General features: G+C 34.6%; 2 protein-coding genes across 6 annotated transcripts; both read left to right on the top strand.

Annotated features, from left to right (window-relative positions):
• Window positions 2,119–6,783, top strand: LOC18610261 (ureide permease 1). 5 transcript variants are annotated; one of them, XM_018116406.1, is made up of 10 exons: window positions 2,123–2,406; window positions 2,522–2,579; window positions 3,178–3,480; window positions 4,117–4,255; window positions 4,352–4,505; window positions 5,297–5,340; window positions 5,416–5,513; window positions 5,728–6,102; window positions 6,296–6,458; window positions 6,562–6,783. In XM_018116406.1, the coding sequence occupies exons 1-9, from the start codon at window positions 2,345–2,347 to the stop codon at window positions 6,446–6,448; spliced, it is 1,386 nt and encodes a 461-aa protein (XP_017971895.1). In that variant the 5' UTR covers window positions 2,123–2,344; the 3' UTR covers window positions 6,449–6,458; window positions 6,562–6,783. The 5 variants fall into 5 exon arrangements, with proteins under 5 accessions (XP_017971897.1, XP_017971895.1, XP_017971896.1 ...); XM_018116408.1 differs by lacking the exon at window positions 6,562–6,783 and having other exon boundaries at window positions 2,119–2,406; window positions 6,277–6,368; XM_018116407.1 differs by having other exon boundaries at window positions 2,124–2,406; window positions 2,522–2,552; window positions 6,296–6,783.
• Window positions 9,923–11,295, top strand: LOC18610260 (F-box/kelch-repeat protein At1g15670). Its single transcript, XM_018116228.1, has one exon. It carries the CDS (start codon window positions 9,986–9,988, stop codon window positions 11,027–11,029), a length of 1,044 nt encoding a protein of 347 aa, XP_017971717.1. The 5' UTR covers window positions 9,923–9,985; the 3' UTR covers window positions 11,030–11,295.

Here is an 11,513-nt window from a genome sequence, read left to right as displayed (position 1 = left end):
AAAAAAAAAAAAATTCATGCAGGGGGCAACAAGTAAGAGAAATTCGAGTAAATTTAATTAATTGAAAACAAAATTAAAAAAAAAAAGATTACAAGAAGAAGAAAAACTTACTTATTTGAAAAGATTCGCAAAAGAATCGACTTTACTCTGAAATTTTTTTGCTTTACTTTGAATATGAATAAAGAAAATTGTTCATAATAACTTGATATTTATAAGTCACATAGAATCAAGATTTTTTATGAAAAAGATATTCAATATTATTACATAATCAATAAAATATTACAAATAGAATCAATATTTTTTATGAAAAAGATATTAAATATTATTGCATAATCAATAAAATATTACAAAAGATATTGACATAAAAAAATGCAATCAAATATTACGAAAGATATTAAATATTATTGCATAATCAATCAAATATTACAAAAGATTTTAACATTACAAAAAAAAAATTGATATTACACCTTACACAACGCAGTAACGTGTTACTACCTAAAGCATTACTGATTAAGGTATTACTGTCTAAAGTATTACTGTCTAAAGTAGTACTGCCTAAGGTATTACTGTTCAAAGTGATACAGTACAATATGTTATAGTACAAAAAAAAATTATACTTTAAATTAATATATAAGAATTATTTTTAACAATGAATTATTATGCAGGGGGCAAAATGTAGATACTAGATTTTGGTTAATACTGTTACTCTAAAGAATTATGTTACAACATAATGTTGTACAGAGAACAACCAGAACAAGTGAAGTGTTACTTCACGCAAAATAAGTGAAGCGCTACTTCAAGTACTATTTAAAGCAGAACAATTAGAAAAAGTAAAGTATTACTCCATATGAAACAACTAATACAAGCAGAACAGCCACTTTGAATAGAATAATCACTTCACTTGGATGACAGTGAAAGTAACTCAGAATAAGTGGCAGGGTTCATGGGTTACTTTCATCTTGGGATGTTCCAGAGAGTTTGGCTTGGTGACTCAGATATGGAAGTAGTTAAGAGGTATTCCTCTTAACCCTTTCCTGAAGTACAAGTGTTTTACCCTCTTACCTTATTCTTGTATACTTATTCATGTACAGCTTATTCTCTTGTATCTATTCTCGTACAGCTTCTTTTTTTATACCTATTCTTATAAACTTCTTTTCTATTACCTTTACTTGAGAACAAGTCTTACTACATCTAATTACAGTAACGGTTACTTACATTAATACTCTTCATAATAATGCCATTCATTAGACACATTAAAGCCTATTGTTATGTAATCGCCACTTTTAGTACTATATATAGAGCCTCACAATTTATTTGGGGGACTCTTTTCTCCCCCTCCAATCTAACACATTCTCAACTTCAGAGCTTTTCTCTCTAAATTCTCTCTCTAATTATCTTGTACTCTCTAAGTCTCTTTAAGTCTCTTCTTATTGTCTTTCACCTGCCACAGCACTTAGTACTTCAGGAATTGCTTCAATCTTCCTCTTTGCTGTTTCTGGCACATCATTTTACTTGTTTGCAACGCTTCCTCTCCGTATCACAAGAACCCCTTTACATACACCAATCCCTTCTCTGTCATTGTCAAAGCATGCACCATCACGTTGCCGTAATCACATGGTAATTTAAATACTTCCATATTCACTGTCACATTTCCTTGATAATCAAACCTATAGGCTATAGCTTGTCAACAATGTTGACTATGTTTCCATCCTTACGAGGATACCAGTACAAAATTATCTTCTTAATTGATATATAAATATTTAATTTAATAATTAATAAATATTCGTCTTTTAGAGAATTGGATTTAAATTTTTATTTCTCAAAATAGAAAAAAATTTTGATCTTGTGATCATGCTATATTGCTCCATATTCTAATTCAATGCATATGCATGAGATAAAATTATCCTCGTTAATTGATCTTAATTTGACGTATAAATATTTTAACTAAATAATTAGTATATATATTCGTTCAGAGAACTAGATTTAAATTTTTATTTCTTGAAATAAAAAAATTCCTAATCATGCCACATGTTATGGAAAAAATAATAATTAATTGTTTAAATATAAGTACGGAATATGTTATATTATTCAATATTGTAATTCAATGCATGGGACAGCGCAAACCAACCAATTATTCAATATCTAACGACAGGCTGACTTTCAGCTCACCAGCCAACCATGGAAAACCAACGTGCAGGGATCCATGATTTGCTTTAACTGAGCTTTGAATCCAAGAGAATCTCTTTCCAAGATTCCACACTACAGCCTTTTCCCATTGTTGACCCGTCTCTGCTTCTTTGTTATTTGCTCTTTTTTTTTTTCCAAGGTCTCCTTCAGTCTGCAAATGTTGCAGGCTTCATTTTGCGGTAGCTGTCTGAAAGTTTCTGACGCAATAAATTGTTTAAGGTAAGAGATTCATACTTTCCAAGCTTTTTGGACTGTTGGGTTTCTGATTGTGATGTGTGACTGTGTGTGGCCTACTGGCTTTTCTTTATTAGTTAATATGATTTCGTATCTCCAGGGTTGCTTTTGGTGGTGGGCGACCGGAGATGGCAAGTAACAAGGATTTGTTCCTTCTGGTTATTTGTTTTTGTACCCTTTAACTTTTTAGTTGCCTATGTTTAGGATTCTTTTTTTCTCTTCTTTGCTTTGCTCTGTTATTTGCATATGGTGAGTGAGTAATTTTGAAGAAATATGATGTTTATACTTCGGAAAATGTTGAGTTTGCTGTGGGACTTCTGCTCAGTTGACTTTTGAATTCTTGTTCTGGATCTATTTTACCCCAGGCTATGCTGGCTATGCTGTCTTTTTGCTTGCACGTTCTATATCATTTCTTTCCCTGAATTGGTTTTTTCTTTTCTGGGAATTTTGTTGCCTTATTTTCTGAAATATGAGCTCTCAACCAGTCATTTCTGTGGTGGCCAATCTACGTTTACTGAGTGGACTGCCCTCTCCATATCTGTGTTTTTACCTGCTTGCTTAGATGAAGGATTCTTGTTTTCGAATAGTTTGTTATCTTGATTGAATGCCAGCTGCTTGGAGTCTCACTTTGGTGTGTAGTTTTGGGGTTCCTTGATTTTAGAGAAATTCCATATAGGGCTTAACAGGCCAGTAAATTTACTAAATTTGACCAAACAAAAGGCTATGTAAGATACCAAGACTTCTTCTTTGTTATAGGATTTTCCAGGCATTGCATCCGTGATCTCCGTGCCAACTGAGAGGATTATCTGTAGTGGCTTGAAAATGTATCTGGTGGAAAGCAAAGGAGGTGCCATAGCCTGCATGCTGCTTGCTCTGTTCTTTTTGGGCACATGGCCTGCTATCATGACACTACTAGAAAGACGAGGTCGGCTTCCTCAACATACTTATCTTGATTATACTCTGACAAATCTTTTGGCTGCTATAGTTATAGCTTTAACATTTGGTGAAATTGGCAAGGGCAGTCCAGAGCAGCCAAATTTTATTGCTCAACTTTCCCAGGTGAGTTTCCTTCATATTAAGGGTGGAATTGAGACTATGAATGTAGCAATAACAGAAAAAAATTAGACTATCGAACTAAATATTTGAATATATAAAAGATGGTAAAATCTGTTATTTGAATATAAATGTAAAGTTGGATTTTTATTCAATGCGGATAACAGAAGATGAATTGCCCTGTTGTTCCCTTCACCTCTGTCTTTACCTAATAATGACAAAACTATTTATATAACTGTGAATAGTAGCGACACTTGCAAATTCAGTAGCCTAGCTAAAGTGATAGATGGCCCTTAATTGAATACTTAATGGGTAGATGAAAGACAACTTAAAATGTTTAGGTAACGAACAAATTGTCCTCATGTTATTATCACTTAGAATCCGGAATTTCAGTGTTTGTAGTAGCATAAAGTTCGAATCTTCAAGCAGAGAGATGGATAATAAGATGTTGTCTGAGTTAGAGAGAGAGAGAGAGAGAGAGAGAGAGAATTAGTAGCTTTGCACATTTCGTAAGTAAATTTGTAGTTGGCAAGGAGTATTTCTGATGTGATTGATATAGCCTTACAGCATACTTGATTATCATTAGCAAAGGTATTTTATTGCTTATAACTGGATTTGAATCTTCATTGGTGATTAATGCAGGATAATTGGCCCTCTGTTTTGTTTGCAATGGCCGGTGGGGTGGTTCTTAGCCTTGGAAATTTGTCTACACAGTATGCTTGGGCTTTTGTTGGTTTGTCAGTGACAGAAGTGATCACCGCAAGCATTACTGTTGTTATAGGTCTGTGTCTCTATGCGTGCATAAGTTCTTAATGAATGCTAACAAAACTTAATTTTTGAATTTCTTAATTATAGTTACTTTGTTTTGATTGAACAGGCACAACCTTGAATTATTTCTTGGATGACAAAATCAATAGAGCTGAAATCCTTTTCCCAGGTGTCGGTTGCTTCTTAATAGCTGTTTGTCTTGGATCAGCCGTTCACTCGTCCAATGCTGCAGATAATAAAGCAAAGCTTATCGAGCTTAGAGAGTATGCCTCTTTCTCAATAAATATCTAAATGTGTTAAATGATTTAACTATTTGACCAAAAACATTGCAGCATTTTGGATCCAGTGATTAATCATACAGTCAGCTTTCTTTTAGTTCTTTTTGTTTTTGTTCTTGATGGAAGCTAATGAATTTAATCAGAAGTGAAACTAATCATGGCTTGCAAAACCAGTTTGGTTTTGCAAGTTTCAAATGCCCTTTTTAACCCATGTCGTTTGCTTGTATGCCTGAGCTTATACCATCTAACTTCTGCCCATTATGATTTATTAATAACAAGGTTTGCAAAGGTCCTGCATCAGCAAAAGCTCACCTCGCAGACAAGGTTGAGCAGGACCCTTAATGGCGTTTTGAGTATGAGATAAGTTGAGGTTTTCTGTCTTGACACAAGAACGAAGGATAAGCATTGATGATGTGCAACTTAGGGTGCATCATGTTTTGCCCTAGCTAGAGATTTTTGTAGTCTAGAAGATGATTGTCAGTGTAGTGCGCTCCAAGTAGAATAAATTAATCCGTTAGGTTGTTTTGCCCAAATGGTAGCCTTCTACTGGTCAATTTCATCCCCAGATGCCTACACTGTGTCATCTCCAAGGATTAAATACTTCATTAATCCAAATACTTGACTCTCACCTGAAGTAGAATTCACTTGTCCTTTATCCTATAATAAGTAATGTGAAAGAACCATATAGAACACTTTGTCATGTTTAAAACCTCTAGTGCCTGTGTACAAGTTACTAATTATATTCTTTTTGCTCGACAAAATTGTTCTTTTTGCAGGGCTGGATATCCCTCCGCATCAAAAGAGGCAACTACAAATAAGGGTACAAGGCTTTAGTATCCTACCTTGTTACTTAGTGCTCACTTCGTTTTCTAAGACTGCTTTTATTAGTGAACAGAATTAAAGGATCTGGAGAATGCGAATGGCACTACAGAGAAGGCAAGGGCAGGAACTGCTGACTTCCTTGTAGAGCTAGAGAACAGAAGAGCAATTAAGGTTGGAGGTTCTGCTTTCTTCATTCAAGGGTCTAGAACTGCAAAAAATATGTCCCTCTACTCTTGCAATTTTATGTAGTAATGTGGAAAGCTATACAATTTGACAGCTATTCAAGTGAACTATAAGGCAACTAAAGTGGACAGATCATAATGCCTTGCATATATTATATCCTATATAAATCTTTCTCTAACAATTGGTTTGACTCGCTTTGCAGGTGTTTGGGAAGAGCACTTTCGTTGGGCTGGCCATAACTTTCTTCGCTGGTGTTTGCTTTTCTCTCTTCTCACCAGCATTCAACTTGGCAACTAATGATCAATGGCACACTTTGAAGGAAGGGGTTCCCAAGTTGGTTGTCTATACTGCATTTTTTTACTTTTCAGTCTCCTGTTTTGTACTTGCCCTCATCCTAAATATCACCTTCCTCTACCGCCCTGTATTAGACTTGCCCAGATCATCATTTAAGGCTTATCTCAATGACTGGAATGGCAGAGGCTGGGCCTTTTTGGCCGGGTTACTGTGTGGGTTTGGGAATGGTCTCCAGTTTATGGGAGGTCAAGCTGCAGGATATGCAGCAGCAGATGCTGTTCAGGTACTTTCTGTTCATCTTTAAGACCATAAAAATACATGACATCGATCTTCATTCATAGCATAAGAAAATTATCTACGATTTATCGATACCTTGATTCTTTTACAAGGCTTCTGGGCTAACAGATGTGCCTTTGCTCATATGTTTACTGTATGCTTCATTGCTTAATTCATCTAGACTTGATCGGTGATACCAGGCACTTCCACTTGTGAGCACATTTTGGGGCATACTTTTGTTTGGAGAATACCGAAGATCATCCCGAAGAACATATATATTGCTCGGTAGCATGTTGTTTATGTTCATTGTGGCTGTGGCGGTTCTTATGGCATCATCAGGGCATCGAAAATGAGTATGCAGCTGTAAGTTCTTCTCTGGGGATTCCAGTACTCATGGCTTGATGAATTACTTAAATGCACAGCATTTGCTTGGTTCTGATGCACATGTCAAGAAATTGTTTGGCAGGTGCTTCCAAGCATTGCAAGTAGATTATTCCTTGTACTTGTTGGTAGGAAAACACAAACGCACACACAAAAGGCAGACAAGCAGCATTGCTAATGAAGATTAAAGAAGTGGTGGAAACAGAAATGGGATGGAAAAAGTGCTAGCCAAAATGTAAAATAAATGAAGAAAAATAATTGATAATTATATTTCTCTTTACAATAAATCCCATTTGATTCTTTGTCATATTTGTGGCTCTTGATTTCTTGTACAAAATTAAAAGCCAACATAATTTAAAAAAAAAATTGCACTAATAGTGATGTTTTACAAAAATAGAGGGAAAAGAAAATAAAAAAAATGAAAAACATACACAATTTGCCTAAAGTCAAAAGATACAATATATTTTTAAAAAATTTAATAATTATTTTTTTATTACATTTAATTAATTTTTTATATTTTTATTTTTAATCATATGGTAAACTTCCCTCCTCTTCACCTCTACAATGCTTCTAGAAGACCTATTTTGAAAGCAACTTAGCTCAATATGAGACCATTTGGTGGATTTTTTTTTTAAATTAAAAAAATAAAATTCAAACTTTACTTTTTAAATAAAAAATTATATACCAATCAATAAATTAAACCTGAAATATGATCATTCAGTGGATTATTAATTGATATTTTTTTATTTTCCTTTTACAATGACTACTCCCCCACAAGCTTGAAAAAGAAAAGTGATGGATAAAGGCCCCAGATGGAGAATAAAGTTAGGCAGGCACTCCACGACGGCTTTGGGGGCCCCTTTGTTTTTATTCCTTATCTAAATGACAAAGACATTTCTTCAAGTTAAAAGACTTGCTTAATTAATCAGTAAGGTTGTTTGTCTTAACCGAATTGGTCCTGATTCGATTTTGGACATCTAATTTCTTAATTATTTTTTTAATTTCATTTTTAATTATCGGTTTACGGTCATAATTCATCGACATAAACTAAGCCTTTGTGCAGTACGTATGATGTGATTTGTTCTTTTTCTAGCCGAAAGGCACAAGCCACAGGAAAAAAAGGTAGTCTTTCATGGCTTCATGAGGACACAATGAAAGGTCATTTACACAACACGACAAAATTGTGATGACTAGTTGTTGGAATAGAAAACAAAAAGAAATTATAAACATAGAGTTAGTCTCCGCAAGCTACTGTCACTAAGCACATGGCATTGATTTTTCTGTTCTTTATATTATTTATGACTTTGGGTTAAAATCTTACTCCCCAATTCCTACATTTGAAACATTCTAGAGCATAATGATTATAATATATATATAAATATAAGAAATATATGTAAAGTTTACTCTTTCTTTCATTTGTGGTTTGATTATTCTTGGTTTTTCTTGATTTTAGTCATTTTAATTATTCATTCGATTTGATAGAAAATGGACACCAGTGTTAAATAAAAAAAAATTCAAACGAGTTTGATACAAAATTAAAGTGTTACTTTGCTTCTTATAAGTGTTCGAAAATTGATTGATTTTGACAAAAGTAAGAATTTATGAATCATAAAACTTATTGTCAAAGAAACATATGAATATGAAATTTCAAGAAAAGTGACGTTTGATCGAATTTCAATGTTATCTTTAATAGTTTGATTTTATTTTACTTTTTTAAAAAATAATGATTGAACTTTAATGATCTACGTACCCTTGTTTCAAAATAAAAAGGCATAATTAATAAATTGAAAGAAAATTTATGTTTACGTATCGAATTACGTAATATTCTCGTTGTACTGTTTTTTTTCTACCCATAGAGCAGAGGACCTTGAAACTAGTTCAAATCTACTTCGAGTTAACTCTTTTACCCATAGAGGAGAGGATAGAGGAATTCTTATATTGGTCTGAGAGGGACTCTTTCATCAGTCCAGATCTACTTCAATTTTTGCATTTTTCATGAAGATCCCATATCAAAAGTAATTTTATATTTACATTGATACCATTTATCACGGATTCAAATTTTTAATTTAAAAAATATATTTAATAGATAAAAGAAGATCAATGTTTATATATAAAAAACTCACTCTATCTCTTATTGATAGTAAAAGAGAGTGGGGAATCATTCAGGTCTTTATCTTGGTTTGGAGTGTAACATGTCTTTGTTATCCTAGTCTAGAAGGTTACACAACGTCCGCAGCCAGCCCATATCCTTTCTCCAATTCTTTTGCTTTATTATCACTTTTGTCAAGGATAAGGTTTGGATATCGACAAGGAAAAGAAAAACACACAGGGGACTGGAAAATTTCTATACAGGAAGTTCAATCATCTTGGACAAGATGAAAAAAATATGTGGAAAAATCCATATCATAATTAGCAACAAGTGGGAGCAAATTGATTGCTTTTTAAGTCAAATATAAGAACATGTCACCTAATTATTTTTGAATTATTCAATATTTCACTTGTTTTCCACCATTAATGGAACACTTTTCCAAATTATTTAATTATTTTTATAATTAAAATAATTTGGAAAACTACACGTTAAACCATATTTATTACAACTCATAACTTAATTTTTGATTTAGTTGATGTTTTAATAAATTAATTATTGGGTTTAATTATGTATCCATATGCATTATGCTCGTGTAATTTTAAATCAATTTTATATTAATATAATGTGAATTAATTATAATACTTTTTTTAATGTATATTTAATTGATTTTAAAGAAATAATTTGATATTTAATTAATTTAAAATTTTACGTAAATAATTTGTATAACTAAATGATTTAATCTCACATTCAGACTAATGAAATATAAGTCATATACAACATTAAAATGATATAAAAGTTAGGATTTAATATTTAAAAAACCTCTCGAAAATGGGCTTCAATCTGTCGTTGCATTAAAAAGAACACTTAAATTTTTATATTAAATCAAATAAAATTTATTTAAAATTTCATATGTAAGTTAAAAAATTATTTAAATATTATGGTTAATTAATTCTTATCATTAAACATAATCACAACGTGACATGATGTTATCTTAAAAAGTATGCAACCTGATGAAAACAGTATCCATTCGTTCTCATCACGTTGATCGAGGGGGGTCACGTCAGGATATACGAGAGACATTTATTCCCCGTCATCACCACGTGTCGATCTCTTATTAACCTGATCAATCAAGAAAGAAGATTCAATCCAATGTAAAATGGGAACCACTAACATAAATCACGGTGACCGAAAGAATGCCACGTGTAATCCCTTGGTTTGCACTTATCCGTTCTGTCATAACAACCAGTCAAAATATCTCCTCAAGTAATATGATATTCCGTGAAAGTACACGTGTCGTTCAATCGAATAGCGGTGGCCGTTTCCGTTATCCAACTGTCTGTTATAAATAAGTGGGTGAGGGGTTGGTTCTAATGCTGCCATGGCTTTTAACAAAGGGAAAACCTTCTAGAAACTTGAGAAAATGGAACGTGTCGAGTTCTCAACTGAGTTGGTTCCGGGTTTACCGGAAGAACTCGGTCTTGAGTGCATAAGTCGGTTACCTTACACTGCTCACCGACTCGCCTCCCGAGTTTGTCACCGATGGCGAGATTTGCTTCGAAGCAAAGATTTTTATTACCACCGCAAAAAATTAGGGTACACCAAGGAAGTTGCTTGCTTGGTTCAGGCCTTTAGTGGTGGGATCGTGAATGGACCTAAAAAACCGGGTGAGTCACCGAGTTATGGAATTGCTGTGTTTGACTCCGTGAGTCGGAGTTGGGATAGACTCACCCCGGTTCCCACTTACTCAAGTGGGTTGCCTTTGTTTTGTCAATTGGCAAGCTGTGAGGGGAAGCTTGTGGTCATGGGCGGGTGGGACCCTGTGAGTTACGACCCAGTTACCGATGTTTTTATCTACGATTTCATGACTCAGCAATGGAGAAAAGGGAAGGATATGCCGGCAAAAAGGTCGTTCTTTGCAATCGGAGCATGTTCGGGTCGGGTCTGTATTGCGGGCGGGCATGACGAGAACAAGAACGCGTCGAGAAACGCCTGGGTTTATGATTTGAGAAAGGACGAGTGGACTCAGTTGGGCGAGCTGAGTCAGGAGCGAGACGAGTGTGAAGGTGTGGTGACAGGGGAAAACGAGTTCTGGGTTGTGAGCGGATACGGAACGGAGAGTCAAGGTCAATTTGACGGGAGTTCTGACGTGTATGAGTTCAATTCGGGGCAATGGAGACGGGTCGAAGGGGTTTGGGAACCAGGTCGGTGCCCGAGATCGAGTGTTGGGATTGGCAAAGATGGGAAATTGTTGAATTGGGCAGAGCTCGACCCTGCCGTAAGGGTCGGAGCATGTGGGGTTAGGCTTGGGGGTCGAGTCTTGGTCACCGGGTCGGAGTATCAAGGTGCACCACATCGGTTGTACATGGTGGAAATGAAGGAAGGGCAAAACGGAAAATTGGAGAAGATCAGTGTGCCTGATGAGTTTTCTGGGTTTGTCCAGTCAGGCTGCTGTGTGGAAATCTGATGCACTAAGCATAAACAATAGTATAAAGAAAAATATATATAGAGGTAACTTTTGTTGTAATTTTGGTTTTGGTCTTCCAAAATATAAATGTATTTCAATTTTCATGGAGAAAGCAGCTCTCTTTTTCCTCAGAAAATGTAAAAAGTTTTGAATGTGATGCATAATTATCATATTATATGTATGAATATTCAGACATGCAGCTTTTGAATGATTGTTCTGCTGTAAATTGTATTTGGGATGTAAATGTCGATGCTGGTGGTTACCAAGAGGAGACTCACTTGGCTGTTCAACAATTTGAAGATGAAATTTTACTCTGTTGACTTTTCTGTCTGCATGAAGGAAAGCCATAGTTGTCTGAGAAAATGATGTAAGATGGAGGAGTCAAGGAACCAGACAGAATGGTTTTCAGGCTAATTGGTCGTTCTGGGTTGTCATTAATCCAATGTGCCTACCTGAATTCAATTCCATGATTAGGTTTGCCATT

The sequence above is a fragment of the Theobroma cacao genome, chromosome 2 (assembly GCF_000208745.1).
Source record: "Theobroma cacao cultivar B97-61/B2 chromosome 2, Criollo_cocoa_genome_V2, whole genome shotgun sequence".
Classification (NCBI taxonomy): domain Eukaryota; kingdom Viridiplantae; phylum Streptophyta; class Magnoliopsida; order Malvales; family Malvaceae; genus Theobroma; species Theobroma cacao.
Note: the sequence above shows the minus strand (reverse complement) of the source record. Positions and strands in the feature narration are given on the sequence as shown.

Bases quoted from the DNA above. Each gene is read 5' to 3' on its own strand.
- LOC18610260 (XM_018116228.1), top strand. From the start codon at position 9,986: ATGGAACGTGTCGAGTTCTCAACTGAGTTGGTTCCGGGTTTACCGGAA.
- LOC18610261 (XM_018116406.1), top strand. From the start codon at position 2,345: ATGTTGCAGGCTTCATTTTGCGGTAGCTGTCTGAAAGTTTCTGACGCA. The intron at 3,481-4,116 runs GTGAGTTTCCTT...TGATTAATGCAG, and splicing joins TTATTGCTCAACTTTCCCAG to GATAATTGGCCCTCTGTTTT. The intron at 6,103-6,295 runs GTACTTTCTGTT...CGGTGATACCAG, and splicing joins CAGCAGCAGATGCTGTTCAG to GCACTTCCACTTGTGAGCAC.